The sequence below is a fragment of the Lithohypha guttulata genome (assembly GCF_036872675.1).
Source record: "Lithohypha guttulata strain CCFEE 5908 chromosome Unknown scaffold_1, whole genome shotgun sequence".
Lineage (NCBI taxonomy): Eukaryota > Fungi > Ascomycota > Eurotiomycetes > Chaetothyriales > Trichomeriaceae > Lithohypha > Lithohypha guttulata.
The window spans coordinates 4,107,311-4,133,282 of record NW_027042750.1 but is presented as its reverse complement, the minus strand read 5'-3'; the positions used below and the strand labels follow the sequence as shown (position 1 = coordinate 4,133,282).

General features: G+C 48.1%; 11 protein-coding genes across 11 annotated transcripts; 6 read left to right on the top strand and 5 right to left on the bottom strand.

The window, feature by feature from the left end:
- Positions 1 to 197: 197 nt before the first annotated feature.
- LTR64_001521 (uncharacterized protein) lies at positions 198 to 1,683 on the bottom strand (the record flags this gene model as incomplete). Its single annotated transcript, XM_064895902.1, has 2 exons — positions 198 to 1,182; positions 1,232 to 1,683. 2 exons carry the CDS (start codon positions 1,681 to 1,683, stop codon positions 198 to 200), a joined length of 1,437 nt encoding a protein of 478 aa, XP_064758589.1.
- A 554-nt stretch (positions 1,684 to 2,237) lies between these two features.
- LTR64_001520 (uncharacterized protein) lies at positions 2,238 to 2,886 on the top strand (the record flags this gene model as incomplete). The annotated part of the gene is made up of 3 exons (XM_064895901.1): positions 2,238 to 2,378; positions 2,435 to 2,532; positions 2,583 to 2,886. The coding sequence occupies 3 exons, from the start codon at positions 2,238 to 2,240 to the stop codon at positions 2,884 to 2,886; spliced, it is 543 nt and encodes a 180-aa protein (XP_064758588.1).
- A 2,289-nt stretch (positions 2,887 to 5,175) lies between these two features.
- Positions 5,176 to 6,241, top strand: LTR64_001519 (uncharacterized protein; the record flags this gene model as incomplete). Its single annotated transcript, XM_064895900.1, has 3 exons — positions 5,176 to 5,464; positions 5,571 to 5,707; positions 5,765 to 6,241. The coding sequence occupies 3 exons, from the start codon at positions 5,176 to 5,178 to the stop codon at positions 6,239 to 6,241; spliced, it is 903 nt and encodes a 300-aa protein (XP_064758587.1).
- A 2,588-nt stretch (positions 6,242 to 8,829) lies between these two features.
- Positions 8,830 to 10,128, bottom strand: LTR64_001518 (uncharacterized protein; the record flags this gene model as incomplete). The annotated part of the gene is made up of 1 exon (XM_064895899.1): positions 8,830 to 10,128. One exon carries the CDS (start codon positions 10,126 to 10,128, stop codon positions 8,830 to 8,832), a length of 1,299 nt encoding a protein of 432 aa, XP_064758586.1.
- A 2,754-nt stretch (positions 10,129 to 12,882) lies between these two features.
- On the top strand, positions 12,883 to 13,692 carry LTR64_001517 (uncharacterized protein; the record flags this gene model as incomplete). The annotated part of the gene is made up of 2 exons (XM_064895898.1): positions 12,883 to 13,574; positions 13,653 to 13,692. 2 exons carry the CDS (start codon positions 12,883 to 12,885, stop codon positions 13,690 to 13,692), a joined length of 732 nt encoding a protein of 243 aa, XP_064758585.1.
- A 604-nt stretch (positions 13,693 to 14,296) lies between these two features.
- LTR64_001516 (uncharacterized protein) lies at positions 14,297 to 15,744 on the bottom strand (the record flags this gene model as incomplete). The annotated part of the gene is made up of 4 exons (XM_064895897.1): positions 14,297 to 15,087; positions 15,141 to 15,268; positions 15,319 to 15,473; positions 15,529 to 15,744. The coding sequence occupies 4 exons, from the start codon at positions 15,742 to 15,744 to the stop codon at positions 14,297 to 14,299; spliced, it is 1,290 nt and encodes a 429-aa protein (XP_064758584.1).
- Positions 15,745 to 16,433: 689 nt separating this feature from the next.
- LTR64_001515 (uncharacterized protein) lies at positions 16,434 to 17,300 on the top strand (the record flags this gene model as incomplete). The annotated part of the gene is made up of 3 exons (XM_064895896.1): positions 16,434 to 16,471; positions 16,527 to 16,597; positions 16,657 to 17,300. 3 exons carry the CDS (start codon positions 16,434 to 16,436, stop codon positions 17,298 to 17,300), a joined length of 753 nt encoding a protein of 250 aa, XP_064758583.1.
- A 652-nt stretch (positions 17,301 to 17,952) lies between these two features.
- LTR64_001514 (uncharacterized protein) lies at positions 17,953 to 19,673 on the top strand (the record flags this gene model as incomplete). The annotated part of the gene is made up of 2 exons (XM_064895895.1): positions 17,953 to 18,526; positions 18,574 to 19,673. The coding sequence occupies 2 exons, from the start codon at positions 17,953 to 17,955 to the stop codon at positions 19,671 to 19,673; spliced, it is 1,674 nt and encodes a 557-aa protein (XP_064758582.1).
- Positions 19,674 to 21,186: 1,513 nt separating this feature from the next.
- On the bottom strand, positions 21,187 to 22,566 carry LTR64_001513 (uncharacterized protein; the record flags this gene model as incomplete). Its single annotated transcript, XM_064895894.1, has 2 exons — positions 21,187 to 22,184; positions 22,212 to 22,566. 2 exons carry the CDS (start codon positions 22,564 to 22,566, stop codon positions 21,187 to 21,189), a joined length of 1,353 nt encoding a protein of 450 aa, XP_064758581.1.
- A 368-nt stretch (positions 22,567 to 22,934) lies between these two features.
- On the top strand, positions 22,935 to 23,384 carry LTR64_001512 (uncharacterized protein; the record flags this gene model as incomplete). Its single annotated transcript, XM_064895893.1, has 1 exon — positions 22,935 to 23,384. The coding sequence occupies one exon, from the start codon at positions 22,935 to 22,937 to the stop codon at positions 23,382 to 23,384; it is 450 nt and encodes a 149-aa protein (XP_064758580.1).
- A 508-nt stretch (positions 23,385 to 23,892) lies between these two features.
- Positions 23,893 to 25,722, bottom strand: LTR64_001511 (uncharacterized protein; the record flags this gene model as incomplete). The annotated part of the gene is made up of 2 exons (XM_064895892.1): positions 23,893 to 25,061; positions 25,116 to 25,722. The coding sequence occupies 2 exons, from the start codon at positions 25,720 to 25,722 to the stop codon at positions 23,893 to 23,895; spliced, it is 1,776 nt and encodes a 591-aa protein (XP_064758579.1).
- Between the last annotated feature and the right edge of the window lie 250 nt (positions 25,723 to 25,972).

Genomic DNA, 25,972 nt, shown 5'->3' with positions numbered 1-25,972 from the left:
CGGATATCTTCATTCCCAATGCATACAACTTGAGTGCAAGGTCAAGATGTTGAAAGTAAAAACTTTCCCTTCATGCTTGTGGCCAACGCTGACGACACAGGAATGTAGAACAAACAATATAAAGGCACCATCAAAGGATGTCAAAGAGTATATACATTTTATTACTATCACCGAGAACACCTTCCTCCTTTGATTTGTTAATCCTTCCAAGTGATTGTTTTCGACTGTACCCATTCACTCAGACCCTCTTCAGCGTTGAATCTACCCCATCCACTATGTTTGACACCACCGTGAGGCAGAGCACTCTCGTCATGTGGAGTCATCCCATTGATGTGAACCGCACCACTTTGTATTGTCTTGGCCAAGCGCATCCCGCGCTGAAGGTCTGATGTGAAGACCGCTGCCGTCAAACCGTACTCAGTGTCGTTGGCATAATCTATCGCTTCCTGCTCCGTTTCGAACTCGACGAACGACACTAACGGGCCAAAGGACTCCGTCGCATATATCTGCATATCCTTCGACACTGCCCCAAGCGTGACCGGTCTCATGGAAGTCTTTGTGGCTGCTGAAGCGTCCGATGAACCATGCAAAATCTGTGCACCTTTTGCAACAGCATCCTTGACCAGATTCTTGTTCCTTTCCACCGCTAACTCTGTGGCAAGATATGTGGTCTCATCATTCTGAGCGAATAGTCTATCCGTAGCCTCACGGAACGCGGATGAGAATTTGGATGAAATAGATTTGTGGACCAGAACCAGCTCTGTGCTCATGCATATCTGGCCGCTGTTGAGAAAGGCGCCCAGAGCACAGTCTTGCGCCGCTTTCTCGATGTCTGCGTCTTCACAGATGATTGCTCGTGCCTTGCCTCCCAATTCGAGAACAATCGGTTTGAGGCATTTCCCGGCTAGTGATGCAATAGCTGATCCTACAGCTGTACTTCCGGTAAAGCTCAACTTCCTCACGCAAGGTGATGAGATGAGGTAGTTCGTGACCAGGATAGCGTCAGGCCCTGGCTTGTGGTAGATAGTGTTCAAGCAACCCGGAGGTAGGCCTGCATCGTGCAGGATGGAGGCAATCGCCCAGAATGTTTTTGGCGAAAGCTCTGAACCCTTCAGCACGACTGTGTTTCCACAGGCCAAAGGCTGAAGACAAGCTCTCAGGCCCAGCACCAATGGCGCGTTCCTGTTCAAGAGTCAGTTCCGACAACGCAATCTTGCAGTATTCGTCTTACCAAGGAGCAATTCCAACCACCACACCGTAAGGTTCTCGAAGAACAATAGCGCTTGATCCCTCCGCTTCAACGGCGGGAGCTCTGCCCTGCAAAGACGAGATGCGACCAGCAACATCCTTACACATATCTATAGCACCAGCGAATGTAACTTCAAAAAATCGGCGATCAACGCCAGTCTCTTCTCGCAGAATGCTCCATAACTCCTCTTTCCTACCGTCGAAGAGGATAGCTGCTTGAAGGATGATGTCTCGCCTGATGGAAGGTTTAGTGCGTGACCAGGTAGGGAATGCTTTCTGGCAGGATTGAATTGCTGCCTCTACATCTTCGATGGAAGCTGCTGCAGCTTCATGACATATCTGTGTGGTGATGGGTGAGAATACTGCTAATGTGTGCTTTGTGGTGACCTCCTGGCCATCCAGCCACAATGGAACAATCTTAGCTTCTGAACTCATCGTTGGTTCTACTATTGTGGTGGAAAGACTGTGTGATATCAATGATGACGTTATATAACAAAACGTAAAAGCTATTAAGAGCAGGTGAGCTTACTTATGTAAGTATATACACTTGGTCCATCTTGAGAGGAGTATCAAGAGAGGTTATAGACCTCAGACGGGAGTCCGATTCTTCTGGAACGCAACATGTGAGCATCACAAATCGGCGCATGTTTGTCCCATTCATGTGAATGCTCAGAGTATTTCGCCTGGGGAGAAGAACATTCACGAGCGGCAAGTGGAGGCCATGATGCTACTTTAGATTGAAAATTCTAGCGGAATGCGTTCGAACACATCAGCAGATAGGTCCAGTCCTGCTTTCGTACTGGCCGTTAGCTGCTGTGTGGAGAGAAGATCTGCTGCCCGCGTACGTGGAGCACTAAAACCGTTAATTCCGTTCCGATGTATCCGCAAATATCTTCCTTTCCGTGTTCTTCGTACCCGACGTTCTCTCAGCTTTTGACTGACCTTTGATGTTTGCTGTAGAATTTGGTAGCTGAAACATTCACGCTAGAATGGCCAAGAACGCTCCAAAGAAGCGTTCGAGGAACGATGAGCCCGGCAGAGATGATCCACCAGTGACGGAAGAGTGCAATTCCTATAAGCGCAGAAGGATAGCTTTGGCATGCACCTCCTGTCGAAATCGCAAATCACGCGTATGTAACACAATCTGCGACACTCCCTCCATTTGAATGACAAGCTAATCAACCAGTGTAATGGCGCGAAGCCCATCTGTGGCATGTGTGTACAGCTCGGCTTCGAATGCATCTACGAGCAGCCGACTAATTCGCAACCGCAGTCATCAACCAGGTATGGTCTTCTTTGGACTACAATGTCAAAGCGCTGATAGCGCCGAAAAGGTCTACCGACACTCACGAAGATCGACTGAGATCGGTCGAAGCTATTTTGAGCATGCTTGTCAATCAACAAAATTTGCCCCAAAGCAGTTCTTCGGACGTGATAGCTATGATGCAATACCCTGCACCAGAAGCTCTGTCCGTCCGACCTGTTTCGGAAGTCGCAGTCATTGAAGATGACGAGGTGTGTCTGCTCGAGGCCAGCGAAGACACAATGGATGGGATGGCTACCATTGGAGAGTACAGTATGAAAGACGCTAGATTTTTCGGCAAGTCTCACACTACTTCTTGCTCTTTGCTAATTTAACAAAGGACCTTCCTCGAACGTCTCCCTTCTCAGCACAATTTCGAAAATCATATCTGCCGCCTTCACTACGAGAGCCCAGTCTCAACGGCAGCCATACAATGCTCAGGAACAACGCCTTGTTTCACAAATGCCTTCACCTCAGGCATCAATCTCTGTCGCGACGCCTGCTGCTTCATCGCGTCAAAATGCCTGTGCGCTTCCTCCTGCGACGCATGCCATTGCGATGATCGAACACTTCTTCTCCGACACAGGCATATTCTTCCCATTCATTTCAAAGCATTCAACGATCTCGCGGTATCGGGAAGCTCGTACTACAGGCTTTCAGGGTGTGAGGAGGTCCTGGCTGTGTCTCTTGAATATGATCTTTGCTTTTGCTACCTTCACTGATACTATGAACACTCGCTCACTGGAGAAGAACATTGTCGAATCACTGGTTTTCTTTCACAGAGCACAAGACCTGCTAGCGGAGTCAAGGTTTAGACTGGCAGACCTCGAACTAGGTAAGCTACCTTTGTCCGAACATGCATGCTCAGATGCTAATACCACAAGTCCAATGTTTGCTTTTGATGAGCCAATACCGACAGGGAACGCAGAGGTCAGATGAGACCTGGGCGTTGCATGGGTTAGCTGTGCATGCAGCCACTCAACTCGGTCTTCATTGTACACAGACTGCCGTAGGTTTAAATCCCCATGAGCGCGAAGTCAGGAGACGGACTTGGTTTGCTTGTATGCTGCTTGATAGGTACGTGTAACTGTTCTTCTCATGAACAAATCTGCTTACGAACATAGTACACTGAGCATGACCCTGGGACGACCACCTTCGATACCGAGCGAATACGTTACACTTGAGCTGCCCAAACCTGTAGACCTGGATTCGATTTCTCCGTTACAAGACACTAGCACAATGGTTCACCAAAATGTTCCGGTCAGCACCAGCAGTCTGTTCATTGCGACAATGTAAGTGTAATCCAGGTGTAAGATAAATGGTATCTGTCTAACATACATGTAGACAATTATACTGTTTGCAAAATAAGATTATCTCCCGGTTGTATCTCAACAATTTGTCTCTCAACATAGCTGGCAATGTTAATACGCTTACTATGGACATAGCTGGATTTGAAGCAAACCTGGATGAATGGTATTCAAGTGTTGAACCTAAGCTGAAGCTGAAGCCTTGGATTTCAAGTGCCATTCTGGAAATGTCGCCGAGTGATGCAGTCTTCCAGAGGCTTAGTGTTATCATGCGGCTCAGATTTTTGCACACAAAATCGCTACTGCATAGAGCGGTTCTTCAATCGCTCTGTGAAAGTCGTCTAAAGGCTGGAGCTGCTTCGAGTGATGGTGAAACTTCATTCGCTACAATGATATCTCAACAATCCTTGTCTGCCTGTCTGCGGTATGCAGTTGAGATCATTGAGATCGTACATAGCATGAGTAGAGTCCCTTTTGGGCTTGGTGGTTGGTGGGTTTCCATATATTACAGTGAGTTCAATATTTTTGTTCCATGCGTGTACCGGCTGACTTTGTTTGCAGCGTTTCACGCGACTCTGTTGTTGGCGGCGTGTCTCATATACCATTTCGAATTCTCATCATCCAATGAGCAAGTTGTTCCTCCAGTGTGGAGCTACAACGATATCGAACACGCAGCTGGCAGCCTACTGAAAGGTCAGAGAGCCATAGAGAAGCTAGGACAAGATACAAGATCAAGCAAGAGAATCTCCAAGACAGTGTCCAAGCTTGTGGAGATTATTTCAAAACTTGGTGAGTGTTCTCTTAACGCCTTTGTGATTGATCCCTTCTGATTGCATAAAAAGCATACACCAGCCATCAGGATGTGACATCCATTCAGACGCTATTAGACAGTCTCGTAGCTTCTGGACGAATACATCTCACGCAAGTGTCGGATGCGAACAACGTCGAGGGAGAGGATATGCAAATTCCTGCGAACGAATCGTACGACTTCGGCATAGATTCCTCCAATTTCTGGCAGCAGGATCAGTTTGACATCCTCTCGGGCCTGGGCGGCTTCGATACGAGTTTGAATGGCTTCACGGCTGCCTAGTGCTTCTGGAAAGAACTTTAGGTAGCTCCACTGCGGTGACATCACCTCGTCGACTTTTTCCCGTTTCTTCTCCGGTCTATCCCCGATCAAAATGCATGCATCCCTGAAGCCGCCCCTCTGTAATGCAACCACTATAATCGTTGCAATATAACCATGAGCATTGCACCGATGCCAAAACCAGCCTTCAAGACAGGCCACAACTGCGATTGTCTGTGACCAACTCTAAAATGTCCAGAATTGCATGGACTCGTCTCATTCGATTCAAAGCCTCTGACGGTCGCATTCTCCGAGGTGAGCCCATTGTGTCCAATGAGCGACCCGATGATTTCGACCTGGGAAAAACCAGTGAAGCCGATCAACTACAGGCTCGTGTCATCACTGGCGAAGACATCTTCGATACCACTGGCAAAACAAAAGTCACCGATGAGGTTGTGTCAGTAGCCCGCTTGTTAGGCCCTCTCGAGCAAGCAGAGGTCCCGATTCTAAGATGCGTCGGACTTAACTATGCAAAGCACAGTAAGTAGCGAGTAAGAGTCTTACATGTCTCTTGTGAAATACAAAAATAGCAACTTTGCTTTAACTTGGATTGAGACGAACATTTTGCTAACGTTGTACTCGATAGTCAAAGAAGCAAACCGTACTCCTCCGCCATTTCCATTCATCTTCTTTAAGCCAAACACGTGCGTGTGGGACCACGGCGCCGATGTTCAGATTCCAAAAATTGCACAAGATGATCAGGCTGATTATGAAGGCGAGCTGGTAGGGTTTCCATCGGCTTGATGCGTGTACATGTTCTCAATCTAATCTCTGTGGCAGTGTATCGTTATCGGACGCGATGCGAAGGATGTACCAGTCGATGAAGCATTGTCCTATGTCGGCGCCTACACAGCAGGTAACGACATCTCGTCCCGCAAACTCCAGCGTGATGCTGCTCTGGCCGGGCGTATCCCGCAATGGGGCTTCTCCAAGGGTTTCGATACCTTTGCACCGCTCGGTCCCTGCCTTGTTCGCGGAGACTTGATTGCTGACCCGAAGAAATTGAGATTGACCACCATCGTAGACGGCGAGATAAGACAAGACGAGCTGGTGGAGGATTTGCTATTCGATTGTGCCTACCTCATTTCATACCTTAGTCAAGGGACGACGTTGCAGCGGGGCAGTGTTATTATGACAGGGACTCCAGGGGGTGTTGGTGCAGGATTGAATCCACCCAGATATCTTGTACCTGGGACGAAGATGGAGGTCAAGATATCACAGATAGGAACACTGGTTAATGGTGTGAGCTTTGTTTGATCAGGTTTGGCACAGGCTTGTAATCCATGCGGATCATCCAAAAGCGGCATGGCAAGGTTTTAGAGTTGAAGTACTATACATTGCATCTCAAATTGCTTTTACTTTTTACAATTTCCAAACCATATACTTACTGGCAGTGAAGCTTCACTACAATCGCAGCCTTGCTCTTTGTAGCTGAAAGCCTCAACTTGTGCTTCAAATCAGGGTGTCAAGCTCCGTTTTTAACGTCTTGAAGACTTTAGTGAATTCTGCTGGCGGACGCTGTAGAAACCTAGAGGAGATTTCTTCCGACCAAAATCGCTGTTGGCACAATTGAATGGCGAGCAAAGGAAAGGAGCTTAGCCTGCGACCACCTGGCTCTACATAGGCGGTCACTATACACGAAATATTAATCTGACGCCTAGTGTCACACCTAAGAGCGGCTGTCTACGTAGAGTGGATTGTAAGAGTGAAGCTTAGATGAGATTCACCTGCGTATCCATGAGCCGCGTTCTAGGTAGAAATTCAGGACGCTGGCGTACTACACGATTCGGTTTCAAAGGTCTAAATAGAGCTCAGGGGCTTACAGCAGCAGGAGCTGATGTTCTGATTAGAGTAAATCCTCACTACCTAGACCAGGAATGTATCTCATGTGTTCACGGAGCTAGATTTCTTAAGCCGGGAATTTCTGCCTATATGCTGTTTCAGACGTCCTCGTATGCAGCTCCAGCAGTAGACAGTGTACGGCTTATGTCACGCCTTAAATCACAGCCGAGTCGTTAACTTTAATTAAAGCAAGGACGACGAGATGGCTGTTAGAGGCTGCTTGTTTGCCGGATCATGCACGGAGATCTGATAAGGCACAAGTGTGTCCTTCAAGGATGCCTACGTAGAGTACTTATGAAGTTTGAGCTAGACGTTGTTTCATCTGAGAGCAATTGACAATGTCTTATTTCCGATCCACGGCTCAGTCTTCCCCGCCTTTGTGATTTGGTAGAAGTGCCTGTAACTCCAGCTTGAATTATTCCATGATGTGACCCAACGAGTCTAGTGAAGATACCTCCAGTCCGCGCGAGATTGGAGGTGTAGTGGATACATCAGCAGTCATCTGCCTCAGAGTGGCATAGATTGCTGCTTGCATCGCTTCAAGCCATAATTGTAGCACAAAAGATGTTGGTTCTTTACTCTATACATGATTTTCGATAACAACATAGAGGATGTCATGCCCTCAAAGCCGATAGGATGATCAGCTTCATCACAATGCGGCGAGAAGGGTCAGAACACCACCGATGAGTGGCAAAACACTTCTCACACGGTTTAGTGACGTCCAATCTGACAGAAGTGAATCTATATCCGCGTCCCTCGATATTTTGTCGCGACTGGATGCTAGGGCCAGAAGCTTCCTATTAGTGGAAGCCATGAAGATCAAGGTGAAGGGTACAATTGCCAATGTTGAAGCGGCAGCACCACAGTACCAATATACTCGCGAGTTATTTCGAACAGAATAAGCGAGATATAATAACGCTGTGGCTGTCGCTATGGCTACTGGGGGATTTTGAGCCATGCCACGTTCGTAGATGCCCCTCCATTGCTTGGCGACGGTCGTTGCGTGAACAGATTCCTCTCTTCTTGACACTAAGATCGATGGTATGGCCTGAAATGAAGCTGAAGCTATGTTGCCTACAAAGATTTAATTGTTAGCACAGGCGGAGATACTAGGCAGCCATGAGCCGAAAAGCATAGCACGTGAAGTGAAGGTACTGTCCAGAAGGAATAGGACGTAACTGATCGGTCACGAGCTCGTAACTATGGCAGATAGAAGATAGCTAGGGTTGTCCACTGACCTGAAAGCCACATAGAGCCGGCAGCTCCTATGACTTGCGCTATTCGAACTGTATTGCCGTAACTGGACATGATTTTGTAAAAGTGGCCGACGGGAACAGAGATTACTGATAGATTTTCAAGAATTCAAGACACGCAGACGGTCAGCGTAAGACAGGAGGATTAAATATAATGCCACGATGTGGCCAGCTCTAGACTACTCGAAATAGGTGGTAGTTTTGCACAGTGCTTTGTTCTCTGAACTCCGCACGACGCTAATGTTGACACGGCAGTGTTTTTTCCAGCGTTCTAGCCCTCAGCCACCGGAATGCTCCGATTCCGAAGCCGACTCCGAATTCGAACACCAAGAAACGAAATTTACAGTTTCTATTGCAGACTGGGCGGCAAGTCATGCGATGTGCTGATCATGTGTTCATTGCATCTCCATTCACCTCGAAAATCAAGCGTGTCTGTAAGTAAAGCGATCGCTTTCATGTGCAAAAACGTGCATGTTTGGTACGAGACGCAGATGTCTATAATGACTGGCGCAGGACACGCAGCATGGGAAAGCTGACAAAAAATTATAAACAAATATCGTCTATTACTCATCATGATAAAAATATGGCCAACGTTGAAACTGAAAAGAGAATCTTCTGTCGTAGGAATGACTGGTCGCAATTTGCTAACAATTCAACCGTTTCGTGCAAGTCATACCGCCGAAGGACTAGAATAGGCGAAAGCAACCACGAAGGCACTGTCGACCTTTGCCAACTTTAAACCACTGATGCTCAATCATCATTCCGGTTTGCCCGGTTTTCTGTCAAGGCATCCAGTGTCTGTTCCTTTGTCCAATCTTCCTTCAACGACCGTCGCAAGATGTCTTGTTCTGTCTGCATACCAAATTCATGGCCACCACCAATGATCTTGTCCATATTACCTGGGAAAGGATGTCCTTCTGCGACTGCCTGGATAAGGTATTCTACCCTGTGGCTGAAGCCATTATCTTCCTTGTATCGCTGCTTCAGAATGTCCCAGCACGCCCTCACTATAGCTACCGAGCCAAGTGCCTCCATTGGTTTGACAAAGCAGCTATTGACTTGCAATAAGTGTCCATGACGGTAGAAGTCCTTAGTCACATTCTCGCCTGCTCCATGGAATATCGCCGGGTTGAAGAACACGCCGTCGCCTTTCTGCAAAGGGAGTGAGACATAATTCGCGACGAAATAGTCCTGGAACTCCTGTCGTCGGTGAGCCATATACCCTGCTTCAAACATCTGACTGTAAGGCAAGAACCGTGTGGGTCCACTATCTGCTGGCATGTCGCCGTGCGCCACGGCGCCCTGGAGACTGAAAAACTGGCTTGCAGTTTGTATGACACGTGGATACCGCACGCAACGATCGGCTTCAAAGTAGCCCATGTGGTAGTCGCGGTGACCCGGTTGAGCTTTGCCGGAGGGCGGCACAATATTTACCTGGGATGTCAGACGGTAGGCCGGGCCAAGCCACATATCGCTGACATGGGAAAGCCATGGGTTGGAGAAATACTCCACAAAAGTGTCAGGGTCAGCGACCGCGAGCTTGCGGAACGAGTTCCAGACACGTCCTCCAACTTGTTCTGTGCCTTCCTGATCAGCCTTCTTTGTTTCACTCCTCAAGAGTTGTTGAAAGACAGCATTGGCAGAATCGAGTTCCTTCTGGTAACGGTCTGGACTGTAGAGCCCCTTGAGAACGATAACACCAGGACCAGCGAACAAGACCTGATACCATTCCTCTTTCAATTGCTCCACGAATTTGTAGTCCTCAGACTTCTCTGTAAACGTATTCATATCATAGATAGGAATGTTCTTCTGAATTGACGCGGCTAGCGGGTACGACTTTGATGAAGTGACCCGATCGCAGATACTTTTGAGGTCTTCTACCCTTGGTGATATATTGGAATCAAATATGCGGCCTGGGGCATTGAAGACAGTACCGTTACTCTCCTGACTCTTCTCGGTGTGACCATTAGTGTGACCATTAGTGTGACCATTGGTATGGCCATTGATTCCAGTGTTGCCACCGTCAGTGTCAAGAGTTGGTGGTGACATGGTAGCCAGGACTCGATAACCACTTAGCAAATGTGCGAGTAAACGTGGAACAATAACTTGTTTGCAACAAAGGTCGGGACAGGAGGGAATAAGTAGAAGGACTTGATCAGCGTCGCTACTCGTTAGTATATCTTAGATTCGGTGTCTTGAGACCGGATCCCGTAAGGGAGTGCAACATTGCGGGGAAGCTTGAACAGCCTCGAATACGGGGTAGCTATAGAGGCGAGAACTTTGCTGCAATGTTTCTTACACATAGCTAATCGTGCCTCCGAGCAGCCCACAGGTTCGTCAAGGAAGAGCGCCGCACACACTGTTGGTTCCGGCATATGGAGAAGCTTCACTTGAGTGTGAGAGGGTGTTCGTTTCCGTCCGCATCTCAGCAGTATTCCGAGTTCTGTTCATTTTCGCCCGTTCCAGTGGCGGTTAGATCGTGCTTCCGATAGTCTTTTGCAGCTTTCCGAGAATTTGTGTGGCTCACTTGTGAAATCTGTATGTACTAGAGTCCCGACACATTCTGGCCACTAACTCGGGTGGACACAAACTGACCAATGATTTGATTCTATACAGATGTTTCATCACAATCGTTTCTTATGTGCTTTGAACATAACTTTTTCCAGGCTGACCAGTTATATACAAGGATCTTGTGCTCAAAGGTTTAATGGGGTGTAAAAGGTACATTCCCACATCGAGATCCGATTAGTGTAGGGGAAGCAAAAGCATGTGATACATGGTTGTCGTGCTCGGATGATGATGCTTTGAGTATTATGATCTATACTAACGACCTACCATACAGCCGAGCAAGTACTCAAAATGGTGGTTCTACGCAAATCCCTGCATCAGGAGGAAGCGCTAGCTTTGCATGACAGGCTGTAGACGGATCCATTTCAGTTCGCTCAGCTATGATCAACGAGCATTAATACAAATACTTTCCACGGTACAACGATATCATGGGCAAGGCTAGCTAGAATATTCGACGCGCGACACCATCCGTATATGAACGAACATCTGGAAAGCAGATGACGAGATTAGACACGTACGGAGGAGGAGATACGGCTGGCTAGAGCTGTTCGAGTTCATGATGGAGAGATTGCTTTTACCCTCCACTACGAGGCTTGTTTACTCGTCCCTTGAGGAGGAGAACATCTTCTGACAGTGATTTACTATCCATTCCCAAGAATCATGCGAAGTAGGCTGCGATGTACGAAGGTAGAAGAACGAGTGATCTTGCAATACCCGCTCCAGGAATAAGTCTCGATTACACAATACCAGAAGTTCTTCAAGTTTGACGGTGAGGACATTTTTCTACTTTACACCCGTAATTCTAGCTTACGAAATCGTCTTCATACTCACTCAATACTGCACAATCATTTTCGTTGTTCTTGGACAGCCACATTCATCCGATATGTCAAGCTCATAGCATCTCCCAGAATCCGAATCTCATGTCTATCTAATGAGGTACCATCGTCTCAAAGCTTGATGTTTCGGTGCTCAATGCCAAGAGCATCACAACCCATCGTTGAGCCAATAGAACAACAAAAAAACAGTACTAAGTCCACCGCAAGGCTATCTCCACTGGTATCCTGGTGCATCGAGCCTTATGATAAAGCTATTCAAAGCTCATCAGCGCCATCTCTCGTCCTTGATCTTCGTCAATCGCCTGCTTGTAGATACACGCTCACCTTGCCACTTGTATACTCCATGTCATGTACTATCCTGCTAACACCAAAAAAAGGAAGGCTGTTTGCTACCAGCAACAGACACACCTCTACGAATACCTTGGAGAGCGGCATCACCACGATGTCTGCTGAAGACGGGGCGTTCTCCGTTCGCCTTGTCACGGGAACACTGCGCTGGTTGCTAGAAGACTAGGCCTCAGCTGAAGAACTACTCGCGAGTCCGTAGCCCTGTCTATGATGCTGAATAACGTAAGAATAGTATCGAGGGAGTAAATACGACAAAGCGAGACCGAACTATCAAACACAAAACCAACTGGTGCAGCATTCCTCTATGACGTTTACACGCGATGAGTGTTGTAACACAGAGTAATTAGCCCACCGTCCTGTAGATAGCGTTATATTTTAGCGTTTGATGCAGTTTGCAAGTGACGCCAGTGGGCTGCCGGAACGATGTTGTCGGAGAAGCCGGAGGGACCTAACTCAACCCAAGATGGGGTACAGTAGTGCACTGTGGCATCTCCAACCTCTTGGCGGAATGCGGAGATGTCTAGTGCTTGTCAAAATTTGAAACAAAAAGGTTGGAAACGACCGATGAAAGCGGGACGAATTGAGGAAGGGGCTGGACCGACGAATCCACCTCCGGATCGTGATGACACCGATCACCCTTTGAGGGCATGGGTGAACATACAGCTACCTTGGGGGATCTCTACCAAATCTGTTATGAGGCCTGAGGCTATCATTCTCAGGCTAAAGTTGATCGGCATCCTTTCGTAGGCCATCCCGTTTATGTGGATGGCTTTGCTGAAGACCTTGTGTATCTCTCAGGTTATGCTCATGCCTGAAAGTCTCAAACATGAAAACCACATAAAGTCGATGGTCGTATAGTAAGTCTAAAATTTCGGGATGTTTATTCCCGAGACCTGCTGAGTTAGCTCTCTCGGAAGCTGGGTTGGTGCACAATGATGAAGAAGGACTAGAAGAATAAAGGCTCTTGGTGTCCCGGTATGAAGAATCGTCCAATATCACGCCACACCCGGTGCAACAGAGTCTTCGACTTCACCATCCATCATACGCAATCATGACCACGACTGTAGCCATCCTCGGTGCAACAGGAAAGACAGGACGTGAGGTGTTGGTTCGACTACTAGAGAAGAAAGACGTAAACATAAAAATCTATGTTCGATCACGCTCGAAGCTCATTGGGATTTTCCCAAATTTGGGCTCAAACCCTCGCGTCTCACTATTCCAAGGTGCCGTCAACGATGTCGACAATATGACCAAGTGTCTCGACGGAGCACAGAAGATTATTTTCACTCTCGGAGAAAATGACAATTTACCTGGCGTTTGCGTAGTTCAGGATGCTGTCAAGACAATCCTCGCTGCTCTCACAACGCTGCGCGACCGCAGCGACACCTGGCAGAAGCCTCGTGTCCTTTTGTTATCGTCGGCGACATGGAACCCTCAATTGTCGTCTGATCGTCCAGCCTTTGCGCACTGGGCGATCAAGAATGCGTTCCACCACCCTTATACAGACTTGCGCCTGGGCTCGACACTTCTCCAGGAAGCTTCTTCCCTAGTAACGGTTCTTCTTGTTCAGCCTAATGCTCTCATCGAAGACGAGCCAAGCGGTCATTCGCTGAGTGTCGAACGGTCCAGTCTCAGCATCACTTACGGCGACTTAGCTGCCGCGTTCGTGGAGTTGTTAGGCGAAGAGTACGACAAATATCCGGCAATTGGCGCATCCAGCAACAAAGGCGACAATGGTCTCAAGTATGGTTACATCCTTGCGTACAGAATTATTAGAGGGTTATGCGCGCAATATCTTCCTGGCTTTTGGCCTATAAATAGATTTGTGAACGCAGCTTTCGCAAAATTGACGGGTAGATGAAGAGCGAAATGATACTCCCTATCTCTACTCACTGTCTTCTCGTCATACTCCTAGTGCATTGGATTAAGCAGAATATGTGAGCATGCAGATCAGTCCGTGGATGCATTGACTGCACTGTCTCAAACAGAACGTTATATGTGAAACAAATTGGAGTACAAAACAGGTGAATCATCCATCTTACCATCGCAAACGAGTACAAGTAGGTGTTGTTCAGCTGACTGTTTCATCTCAATCCCAGCGCCAGCAACGAAGTGCGACTCGCATGCCAATTTGTCCACCCGGACTTTCAATTGTAGATATTGAATGCACACGATGTAGATCATCCTTACCTTTGGATTCTACCTGAGCTTTTCATGGTTTATGGTATATGTGGCTACAGATGCGTTGTTCCCGTCTATAACGGAGTATATGACGACGACAGTAGAACCGCGAAGATATACAAGTTTCATAGCCAAGAGCTCTATTACAGTATGGCGGCCGGTACTGTGCAGATGACAACAATGCAGATCTAGCAGGCCAGCGTTCGTTAAGCAGATGGCGTAAATATGAACAATTCATCGATTTTAATATAGATTATAATGTGTCATCAGTTGCAAATACAATATCACTCTGGGTTGAACCCATCCTTGGCAGGATGGAAACCCGGCAGGCCATCTCCGAAACCCTCCCAACCACGAAAGGTGGTCACATATTTAATGGCTCCCTTCAAGTAGAAACCGTCCTTTTCACCATATGTCTCGGAGAACGCTTTGAAAGCCCGAACGACCTTGAAAAAATGATCATCCAACGCCCACTTGTGCTCAAGTGCCGTCTTTGTGACCCAGTTCCAGTCTCGACCCTTCGTCTCAATTGCTTCCAGCGGCTCAATTCCGAATGGCAGTCGCTTTTGAAGAAGGTACACTTGAATGGTGAAGAAAGCATACTGGCGCAAGATCGAGACTCGCCTTTCAGCAGGGAAGTAGTGCCATAGCACTCGGAGGGCGTGTGCGACAGTCATAATGTGGGCGTGAAAGAAGTCGTACTTCCCCTCCTCGTATCCCCAGCTAGTTGCTAGTAGAACTGATAAGTCGCAACAATGTTCAAACTGCTGTACGGGGTCTTTGACTTCGAAGGCGTTCCAGTGCTGAATGAAAGCTTCGAAGCGGTGCTCTAGCACAATGCCAAAGTTCACGGTTCCAGGCTTATCGACGACACCATCGAATTGCTGATCGTGCTGCACACGCTTGATAACCTCTGATAGGTTGGAAGTCGTATATGGTGCAGGAATCGGTGGAGGATTATCTATCAATCCATGGCAGAGCACATATTCTGTGCATCCCAAACTCAGGGCTTCCGTTATAATTTCAGGCATTCGAAGTTCATATCCATATGCAAGATGGATGAACGGATGTGAGACTTCATACGGTTAGTGTACACGTTGCTATTGGAATAAGTTCATGGGAGCTTACGACCACCGCAGAGGCCATTGATTAGAGGCTCCGGTCCTGAATATAGGTATTCTTGAACGACCTTCTCCCAATCACCGTCGTTCTTTCGGACCTCTTCATCGAAGAAATCGACGTAAGCAACAGTGTAACTATACGATGTTAGAGTAAGAGTGCATGGTAGGAAGAAAAGTTCACGTACGACTTCTGGCCTAAGAAATCCCTCCAGTTGTCTCTCGTAATCTTGTCGCCTCGAATGAACGTCTCATCGATATTGACCAAGGTCGTTACGTCGTGGTCGTAGGTTTTGGTAAGCTGCTCGCTGTCGGCGCCCAATCCATAGGCAGAGCCTAGAAGCTGCCAATCGTTATTCAGTTATCAAGCCGGTAGCGCATCACGAGTAAACACGCACATGTGGGAGATGACTATGAAGAATCAATTCTGGATTGCGTAGAGGCGCTACAGTGACATGGCCTTTCTCAAGCAGTTGTCGTAGCTTCTGAGTACGTCCGTCAGACAACTTGTGAACATCGTAGATAGGAGCAGGCTCTAATTTGGCTCGCTTCGTGGGCGAAGGGAGACGGACTGTCTCGGTCTCGATAGTGGTACTCGTCAGCGTTGTCGACATGATTGTAGTCCGGAATGAGGATGACTTTGGCACTTTCAAGAATTACGAGGGAAATCGAGCCTTATGTCGACGTTGTGGCGTTTAATGCAGTTCCATACAAGAGGCAAACGGAGAGCCTCCACACGCTAAGCTCCACAAAGCTGTTTGACAATTTGATCAAATGCATCGTTCATGACTTGTCGACACATCTGCAGAGAGGATCATCTCGTGATGCAGCATTTTCCTGGAGAAAGTCGTTCCGATGGTAGTCAGGCGGGGAAAGTTTCTGTTCGACTCGGCAGTTCCGCAGTACGAAGTCGGCGTCGGACTCGGATCCGGGTTCGTTTCTTGCCGTTACCACCTCTATGCCATATCTATAACTCCGAGGTCCTAAGAAGTCACTCGTCATCACGTGACCCCTGACCATTCAAGGCGACACCGCTCAACCTTCCATATCTTTTGTCATGGTCGCTGCGCGGTCAAGCAGCATGACAGTTAGGGTAACTATGTAACACTTCGTGACTCCGCTAGTGTTGTAGCCTCAATCTACCAATCTCTATAACGATAACACTGTCGGTATCGGTGGGATAAACCAGATCCATAACACACGAGCTGCAAATGCTTTCTGTAAATATTTGCAAAATATAATCCCCTCCTGTTCTGGCACATACAGTATCATATCTTCGTCAACCACTCCATCCGCCGTTACCATGTCCGGCATTACCAAGCACAATGAAGCGTGCTGCAAGTATGCACTCACCCTACAACATGTAGCTGAATACAAGGACTCACGTTTGTATCAGAATTCCTCCTATCGTCGACGAGGGGTACAGTCCAAAGGGCAAATACATTGAGCTCAATGGCACAAAGACCTGTACGAACTTTCCAGGTCCGGCAAGCTTCTACTCAAGCACAATCTAACCTTTCCGTCAGATGTGACCGGCCCAGACACTGCCACTTCTGCCATCCTCTCCATTTACGACATCTTCGGCTTCTTTCCTCAGACTATTCAAGGCGCTGATATCCTCGCCTACAGCGACAGCGAGCACCCCTACCAAGTCTTCATGCCAGATTTCTTCGAAGGCAATCCGGCCGACATGGCATGGTACCCACCCAACAACGAAGACAAGAAACAGAAGTTCAACGACTGGTTTAAGAGTGCCGCTCCTCCGAAACATCTACCTAAGGTGCCCCAACTTATCAAGGCAGCAGAGGAACAGAACAAGAGCATTAAGAGCTGGGGTGTCATCGGATACTGCTGGGGCGGGAAGATGACCAGCATCATCGCAAGCAAGAACAATTTCAAGGCGGCGGTGCAGACAAGTCCCGCGATGGTGGATAGCAGTGATGCGGAGAAGGTTGTAATTCCGATGATGGTACTGGCTAGTAAGGATGAGCCGGTGGAAGAGGTGAAGAAGTACGGTGAGAAACTGACTGTAAAGAACCATATTGAGACTTTTGATGACCAGTTGCACGGGTTCATGAGTGCGAGAGCGGATCTAAAGGATGAGAAAGTCAAGAAGGAGTATGAAAGGGGGTACAGGCTCGCGTTGCAGTTCTTTCACGAGCACTTGTGAAAGATCAACCTGGATGGAACAGTCATTCTTACAAATCTGTATGGGCTGGAATGACATAGTCCAGTAACACTCATCGTTGATACCCAAAAATGATACTTACACTGGTTCTCATGCCTTGGCATTGCTGATTGTGTATCTCGGACCCACGACATGACCAGCCATCCTAATCTATACTGTCGCTAGAATCTAGCTACTCTCACAAATCCACAACGAACTTCACTCTTGGGGCTTACTATGATACTTATAAGACGCTTAGGATAGTAGTTTAATGTAAATCTGCAAAGGTAACTCCTAACTAAGTATTACCTATGTAGCTATAAGCTAAAGGTGGGCTTAAGTGGCCTTACTTTAGGCCAATAACGGGTAGGAGCGTGATCTAAATCTCACTGTATTTAGCACTGACTTGAGCTTCTTGTCCGACGACATACTCCGTGCCAGCATTTGGTGCGCCTAGATATCTCATTCAGGCAGGTCAGCTTCCATGCTTATCGTGGCGGAGCCATAAAACCATGAAAAAGAGAGGGACGCCTCAATCTTGTCACGGTTCTCGAGATATACGAGGCAGCTGAGCACAATAGCCATATTTGAATACAGGTAATCTTGCTGGAAAGACTGTGGTCCTTTGATTCCTCGCTGTATACTAATCAACGAAATGAAGACAACAGGATTTTCACTTCTTGCCTGTCTCTCGCTCGCTGCAGCTCAAACAGCTCAATTTGAAGCGAGAGAAGCGACAATAGCCTCCGTTCATGCAGCGCTCTTCACACGGCAAAACACCTGCAGGGACGTTGTATCGGCCTTCATCGCACGAGTAGAGGCTCACAACCCAGATATTAATGCAGTGATCAGGCTCAATCCCGAATGTCTAAACGATGCCGATGAACTCGATCAAGCTCTTACGGCTGGCAATGCTACAGGGTCACTATTCTGTGTTCCAATTCTACTCAAAGACAATTACGATACTGCTGGCATTCCCACTACAGCTGGTTGCAAAGCTCTGAATGACTCGGTTCCTATGGCAGATGCTCCTTCTGTGGCAGCGCTTCGTGGTGCAGGTGCCATCATCCTTGGCAAGGCCAATCTGCACGAATTTGCACTGGAAGGTCTCTCGCTGTCATCGCTTGGAGGGCAGACTGTCAATCCTTACGATTTCACTAGGACACCTGGAGGAAGTTCAGGTGGGACAGGTGCGGCAGTTGCAGCATCATTTGCAGTTTTCGGAACAGGTAAGCAATCTCAGAAGAGTCTTGCTCCTGTGCTCACAAGTTCACAGGCACTGATACAGTCAATTCACTTCGAAGTCCTGCAAGCGCAAATAGCCTATACAGCTTCAGGCCTACTTATGGCTTGATTTCTCGGACGGGCGTTGTACCGGTGTCATGGGTGCAAGATACGTTGGGAGTTATTGGCAGATCACTCTATGACATAGCAGTGGCTCTGACGGTTATGTCTAGTATTGGATATGACTCCAGGGACAACACAACAGCTCGTGTACCAGATTCGACTAGGGACATTGATTACACTACTGCTCTGACAGGCCCCAGTACACTTCGTCACACTAGGATTGGTGTCCTGCGAGGTTTCTTCAACTACACACCATCAGTTGAGAACGATCCCGTCAATGTATTAATGGCCTCAACCATCCAGAAAATCATACGAGCCGGTGCTGAAGTTGTGTATCTTAATGATACAAAGACTTACAACGCGACCGCTATCGCAGCCGAACTAGACGTCCAGCAATTAGAATATCGTGAACTGGTATCTGCATATCTATCATCCTCAAACCTGACTGGAAACCATCCAAGATCGTTACCAGATCTCTATCTGTCAAATCGAAATATTTCAAACTTTGTGGTAATTCCATCACAGTACAACTATGTACAAAATGCTCTTCGTTCTTCCACTTCAAACGCTACCTACACTGCCCGACTTCGCGGCATAGCCAATCTGACCACGACCCTGCACAGCGCTTTCTCATCGCTCGACCTTGACGCCATTATCTACCCAGAGCAAAAGAACCTTGTAGTTCCACTTGGCTTCCCTTCACAATCTGGGAGGAATGGCATCCTGGCTGCGTTAACTGGCTCTCCTGTCATGACGATACCGATTGGTTTCTCGAATGCGACAGAGTCTGCACCCATCGGTATCCCGGTAGGAATGGAAATACTAGGTATGCCCTGGACTGAATTGAAATTGTTGAGTATCGCAAGGGCTTTGGATGATCGACTGCATGCAAGGAGAGCACCTGTGACTAATGGAGTGAACGAGACGGCAGAGGTCACCACGAGATACGCAAGTGTGCCAACAATCACGCCGAGGGGTCTTAGCAATATCAACCAGCTGGCATATCCGCTAGGGACGTTTGGAGCATGACGGACAGGAGGTGCGAAAGAAAGCAACTAGGCAACCAGGCACGCGGGCGTGTGGGCGTCCACCAGAGCGCTTCGTCTTTCATCCAGGTAGGAACGTGGACAGGAAGGAGCGCAATATCAATATCTGCCTAAGGCAGTAACTTCCTGTTCCGTTCGCTCGGCTGACGAAAGACTATCGCACATCAGCGAAATCTAAACTCTCCTCTTCTCCCACTGAATTTCGAGCACTTCTAGACCTCTTCCTCGTTTCTAAGGTCGTCAAAAAGATTTCTTGGGCCTCAAAAGGGTAAAAAACAACTCTCCCTCGGGGAATCTTGAACCTGTTAGCATTCTGCTCACGATAATTTACGAAGCTTAGACATACCGAACCCCGGTCTCCCGCGCTTGTAGATGTCGATAACAACAGTGACAAGCGGAAATCATGACCACTAGCTTTAGAATTTATTAGGATCTGACCTGCAGATATTGCATGTGATTTGCAACTTACACCAAGGAAGATGATTATTTCGGTTGTGCCGAAATTCTCGGTGATTGATTTTGAGCCGGAAAACTGGATATAAAATATATGTAGCATTTTACTGGCGTCTAGCCGTGGAAGCGGAACGTGTCCGTTTTGCAGAAGCTGCTGCCATGGTATACCGTACTAGCCCAGGAAGCCTACTCCGCTCTTAACAACTCGCACGAACATACCTCGATCCCCTACTTCCCAGCCCATGTACAAATTCGTATTGCTAGCTACTGACTTAGGCGATCCCTACTCCTGGTTCTGACTACAGCACGAAACGGGGACGGAAACAATGAGCAGTCTTGACGGCATGGATTTTACGTATACTGGATCGTCTATGCTGAGTCTTCAACCAGGTATATTTGTATTCACGTGTGCCACGGACTTAGAGTCTTGAACCTCGTAGAACAAAGTTCTCCGCTACCATTCGGCATGCTAACCTCGTCCCAAGATACAGCGTGGAGTGAGTGTATAACCAACATTCTCTACACAATTCCGAGCGATGGTCGAACGCTCTACCAGAAGTTGAGGGTGCTCTTAGCGGTCTCACATTGAACACAATTCTCCTCAAGCCTATTAACAAACACTCGAGACTACCATCTCACTGCCTTCCTCCTCTGCGTGCCCCGCCTGCGTGCGGAGTACCACTTGAACGTCGCATGGATTCTTGCATCTCCCGAGCTGGTGAACCTTCCAATTCCATAACTGTTTCATCTCTTCAAGATCTTCAGGTATGGCTGTCAGACCTGATGGCCAGCTTCTGAAGGTCTAGACGGCTCTTCATAATGGATTTTGTTCCATGCTTATCGACTTCCGAAATGCCAGATACTCGTGAAGTAATTCTTCAGATCGTGGCGTGGGAATTGCTGACCATGCTGACACTGCGCCTTGACATCGGGAACTAAGCATGTTTTGCTTCGAGCCTGATTCATTTGTGCTGGATGGCTGTTGTCTTTTGTCTTCCTTCGCCGGAAGGCTGACTTGTGAACCGACTGGGGTCGCCAATACTTCAGCTCACGGCTTCACCTCGCACCCCACTCTCTTGCAAAACCACAATACCAAAAGGATCTCGATCTCTTCTGCTGACGACAACACTGACACTATCGTCCCCTGTTATCTCCTTTGTCATTTCCCCTTGATTGTCCTCCGCCTTCGTCCTCTCCCTCTCATCCTTCCATCTCTTCTGTACTTCTTCCTCAAGCAGTTCTCTCATTACTCCATCCAGGTAGCCCCTTTCGCTGTTGCTGTGAAACAAGGAGATTACACATCTACCCTGCTCGATTGCAGCTAATGCCTCGTGATGCGACATCTCACCAGTAAAGACAAGATCTGGTGGAGTTTTTGCATTTCGGATAACACTACTGCCTGAACCTGGACATGTACCAACTGTTTTGATTCGAATAGACTCCAGTGAACGGTCTTGAGGAATGGCGACTGGGAAGCCCTTGGGTGTACCGGTCGCATAGGCTATACGTGTTATCAGCGCCGAAAGAGGCTGTGGATGTTCGAAGGTGATTAGTCGGCCAGAGCCAGAATTGGAGGAGGTATAGTATGGTTCTCCTTGTGAGGTGGAACGTGCAGCGTTAGCAGTCTCTAATGCAGAACTGGGTGAAGAAGTGATGACTGTTCGAACATGCGGGATGACGGAATGGTGAAAGGTCGTATTGGGAGAAGACTGTATGGGTGAAGGTATTCTGTGTGGAGGTGAATTTTCCTCTTGATCACGAATATGTAATGGATAGGATGGCTTTGAGTATGTCCTGTGCACTCCAGTTGGTCGTTTTGGTTTGGGCTTAGGGGTAGTGGGATCCTTCTCGACGAAAGGATCGGACATGTGACCATTTGGCTTAACGTCACTAGGTGTTATTGGCTCTTCGTCCTCCGAAGTAGTCACGTCTGTTTCAGATACTGGCTCTGACTGTTCTGGTATAGTGTCTTCTAATTGCTGCTTTGCTTCCGCGCTCGAGACAGCCATGGGCTCAGGAGCAGGTTCGATCTTTCCAGTGACTATATCACACAGCCAATCCGCCATACCGTTCGGCACGATATCGACAGCAGTATGTGGACAATAGACGCTGACGCCATGGCTTGCTAACCTCAGCAGACTTTGCTGCTGCGAATCGTCCAAGGTGATAGACTTGAGGCCTCGAAAAATTATAGGGTGATAGGCGACCACAAGCGAATGGTTCTCTTCGATTGCCTCGTCTGCAACAGCTTTGGTAAGGTCGATAGTGAGGAGGACCGAGTTCGACTTTCTCGGAAGATGAGTTGGTATAGGGGCTTCAAGAAGTAAGCCTGTATTGTCAAATGACTTGTCTGCCAGCACTTCTGGGTAAAGGTGTCTCATAGATGCAACCACTGCATGCGAAAAAGGTGAGACTCGTGCCATGTTGCTGGCGCTTCGAATTTGAGCTCGTAGTGTTAGATCGCGACCTAAACCTCCTTGGTAGGTGGCACTTCGTAGAGGACCTTTGGGAAGCTGAAAATTTTTCGAGAACGGTCGCATAGATGTAGCGACCACTGTCGGAGGAAGGGCATTGGCAAAGACAGCTCAGAGTTGGCTGCCGCTGCCAACAAGAAGCTGCCCAGGTCAATCGCGACTGCGCTTTTCTGTTTACGCTACGACGTCATGCACTCAAAATTCGGCGATTAATAGAGCTTGCTGACAATACTTCGGTAATTATTCATTACCACATACACTCGCCTTTGTCTACAGCCCAACACAAGCTACACACCAGTCACAGACTCAATCTGCTCATGCTATACCGTATCCTCCCAAGACAGGCCTGGCGCATCACCACCAGCCGCATTGTCAGACCTGAAAGGGTCGCACCCTCCATTCTCAGACCGATCCGAGCATTTTCTGCAAAGTCCATCCTAAGAGCCGATACACCAATGGCCGCTCCGACCGACACGGCTGCAGAGGAGGTAATGAACACAACTGGCATAACACCAGACTCCCTCACCCAGACCCTGAAATCCTCTTCGCCGCTGAACCCTACCCACGTTGAGATTCAGGATATTTCTGGTGGTTGCGGTGCAAGTTTCGCTGCCATCATTGTGTCGGATGAATTCAAGGGAAAGTCAGCCCTGCAGAGACATAGACTGGTCAATGGAATATTGAAAGAGGAGATCAAGGCTGTGCATGCCTGGACGCCGAAGTGCTTGACGGTAGAGCAGTGGGACAAGGAGAAGAGTAATCACTGAAGGTAGCTCTTCGAACCTATCAAGAAGAGCTGCACATGATTTCCTTGCTGACTGCAGTTTCCATCATGCATTGCACGATTAGCTGTTCATACTCGAAAGAAGACGCAGTGTCTATAAACGTCATTCAGGTCGACACACAGGGAAGAAGGAGACGGAAGTGGCCATCTAGCAATCACTACGAAAGGGAATACAGACCAGCTCGATGGGAATAGGTGGCGACCAGACTGTTCAACCGAAGCCCCTGTATCAAGGAAAGTGACTGTTTGTGCACATTGATGAACCACCAATGAAGAGAAGGAATATGTTGCAGAACCATACAGTGAATGAGTGGATTTCTAGGTTGTATAAACTTCTGGGAGACCAACTATCTACATGGCGAACCCTTTCGAACGATGGACTTTCATAGTGTCTGTCGTACGCCTTTTCTTCTGGGTTCGTCCATTGTTCCTTGCTGTGACATGTCCTGTACTCCATACGTGAATCATAATGCACGCCTGTGCTCATCACCTTATACCTGAAACGGCTGCCCCGGTATCTGAATCAACAACTCCAACAACTCCGCCGCCTGAGGCGGCAAATCCAGCAAAGGCGAACCACCCTCCTCATCATCACTCTCATCCTCAATGGTGTTCGGAGTGTTCAGCATAGCACCTCCAAGCAACCAATTCAACGCTTGCTGAGGAGTTTGAGCCGGCGTCGGATGTAACTGTGCTGGATCAATAGTGACCTGTGACTGAGTCTCTGCTATCGAGCGTGCCAGTGAAGACTCCGATCCCTGTCCTTGGTCATCCGCTTTATCTCGTGCTTTCTGAGCATTGTCTAGGTGAACTAATGCCTCAAAAGTCGGCTCGTTGCTGTCCCAGATCGTTTCGATGGTTGGATGTTCTTCGTTGTGGAGGTAGGGAGGGATATAGCCTGGAGGAGTGATTTCGACTTCGATGACGACGTGCATGTTGGATTCGTGGTATGTTGGGTAGTTCTTGTTGTTGATGTTAATAACACGTTTTTTGGAGGCGTCGATGATGCGGCTCAGTGTGTCTTCGCCGCCACGTTGGAACAGGCCGAAGGAGGAGTTTCCTCGCAGGGCCTGGTATTCGTAGCAGTAAGTTACTTCTTTGAGGTTGGGCAGACCATGCACGGCCTTTTGAGTGAATAGACAAGGTCGTAGAGGTGTGGGTGGTCTCGCGCGCAACTTGAGCAATGGTACTTCAAAGACTCGGATGTGTTCGATGCTGTCAGGGAGACGACGGTATATTGCGTGATCGCAACCTGGACGAGGGACAATAAGGCCTAGAGTTGTCATTGATACGTCGATTTTCTTTAGCTTGGTAAGAAGTCTCAGATCCAGGCTGCGTCCGGGAGATGTGATTGAATGTCCTCGACTATGCTGGTACCCTAAGTTCAGACTGAGGTACTCAAGAGAATGAGACGCTGCATTGACAAGAGCTCGGGAGAAGAGTCCTGGGTTGAGGTTGCCATGGACCCTACTAGGGCGACTCGCCCCGTTGTTATTGTAGCGGACACCTTCGCTGATTTTAAGCGATTCTAGGGCTTTGGGCAACTTAAGAAGTGCCTGAAGGCTCTCTGAATCGAAATCGCATTCCTCAAGATGCATGTGCCTCAACGATGTGGTGCGCTTGTACTGCCGTAGACGTTGAAGGATCCTTTGTGGCATATCTGTACATGCGCAAGACAATGTAAGACTCTTCAAATTTGGATGTAGAAAAATACTGCTGTATTTTGAAAGAGGATACAGGGAGACCTCATTGTCGACAAAGTGTAACGTGCATGTTTCCAGATTTGGTAGAAGTCGATCGGTGGCTGGGACAGCAACGCTTGCTCGCCGGAAAATATCCTCGTAAATGTTCTGAAGTTCAATCCACTTGATTCTTTCGGCGGGAGGCCGCGCATTACAATCCGGGGTCTCAAGTACCAGGTCCCTGAGGTTAGTGAAACTCTCCATATAAGGTGGAAGAGCATGTAGACCCTCGTCTTCGTCGTGTCTGGTTGATATTAGAAGCGATCTGAGCCAGAGAGCCCTGCGTTCGTCTCGTCGCAGCATTGCTGCTAACTGAGCGGCGCGTCTTCCATGGTGAACTTCGAAGCTTTGAAAAACAAATTCTTGCGCCAGGTCGTTTAGATGCGACTGTGTAAGTCGTAGTCGGAGCAGACTGTCGAAGTCGAGAAAGCCAAGGGTATACAGAAGTAGCTCGTCTGGAAGGCGAAGGAGACCAGAATCCTGCACAGTCAATTTCCGAGCTGGCATATCCTTGATCGCATCGTCCTCGTATGACGCTGTACGTTTGCGACTGAATAGTCGTCTTAAGCTGTCAACCATCCTGATTGGCAGTGTGACAATGAATGTTAAGAACGTCAGAATAACTGTGATCGGCGACATAAGGCTTTACTATTAATGTAAGTTAAGGTTGTGGTTACACTGCCTAGTTGGCAGACCAAGAGTGATGCAGTGTGATGTGACATGTTTCCTCGGACCCACCGGCCGACCCACTAGTTTCTGCCTGAGGCGACCATAGAACGGACCTCCGCAGCCATGCTAGAGAGGTCCTGAGATTGCTACGAAAAAGCCC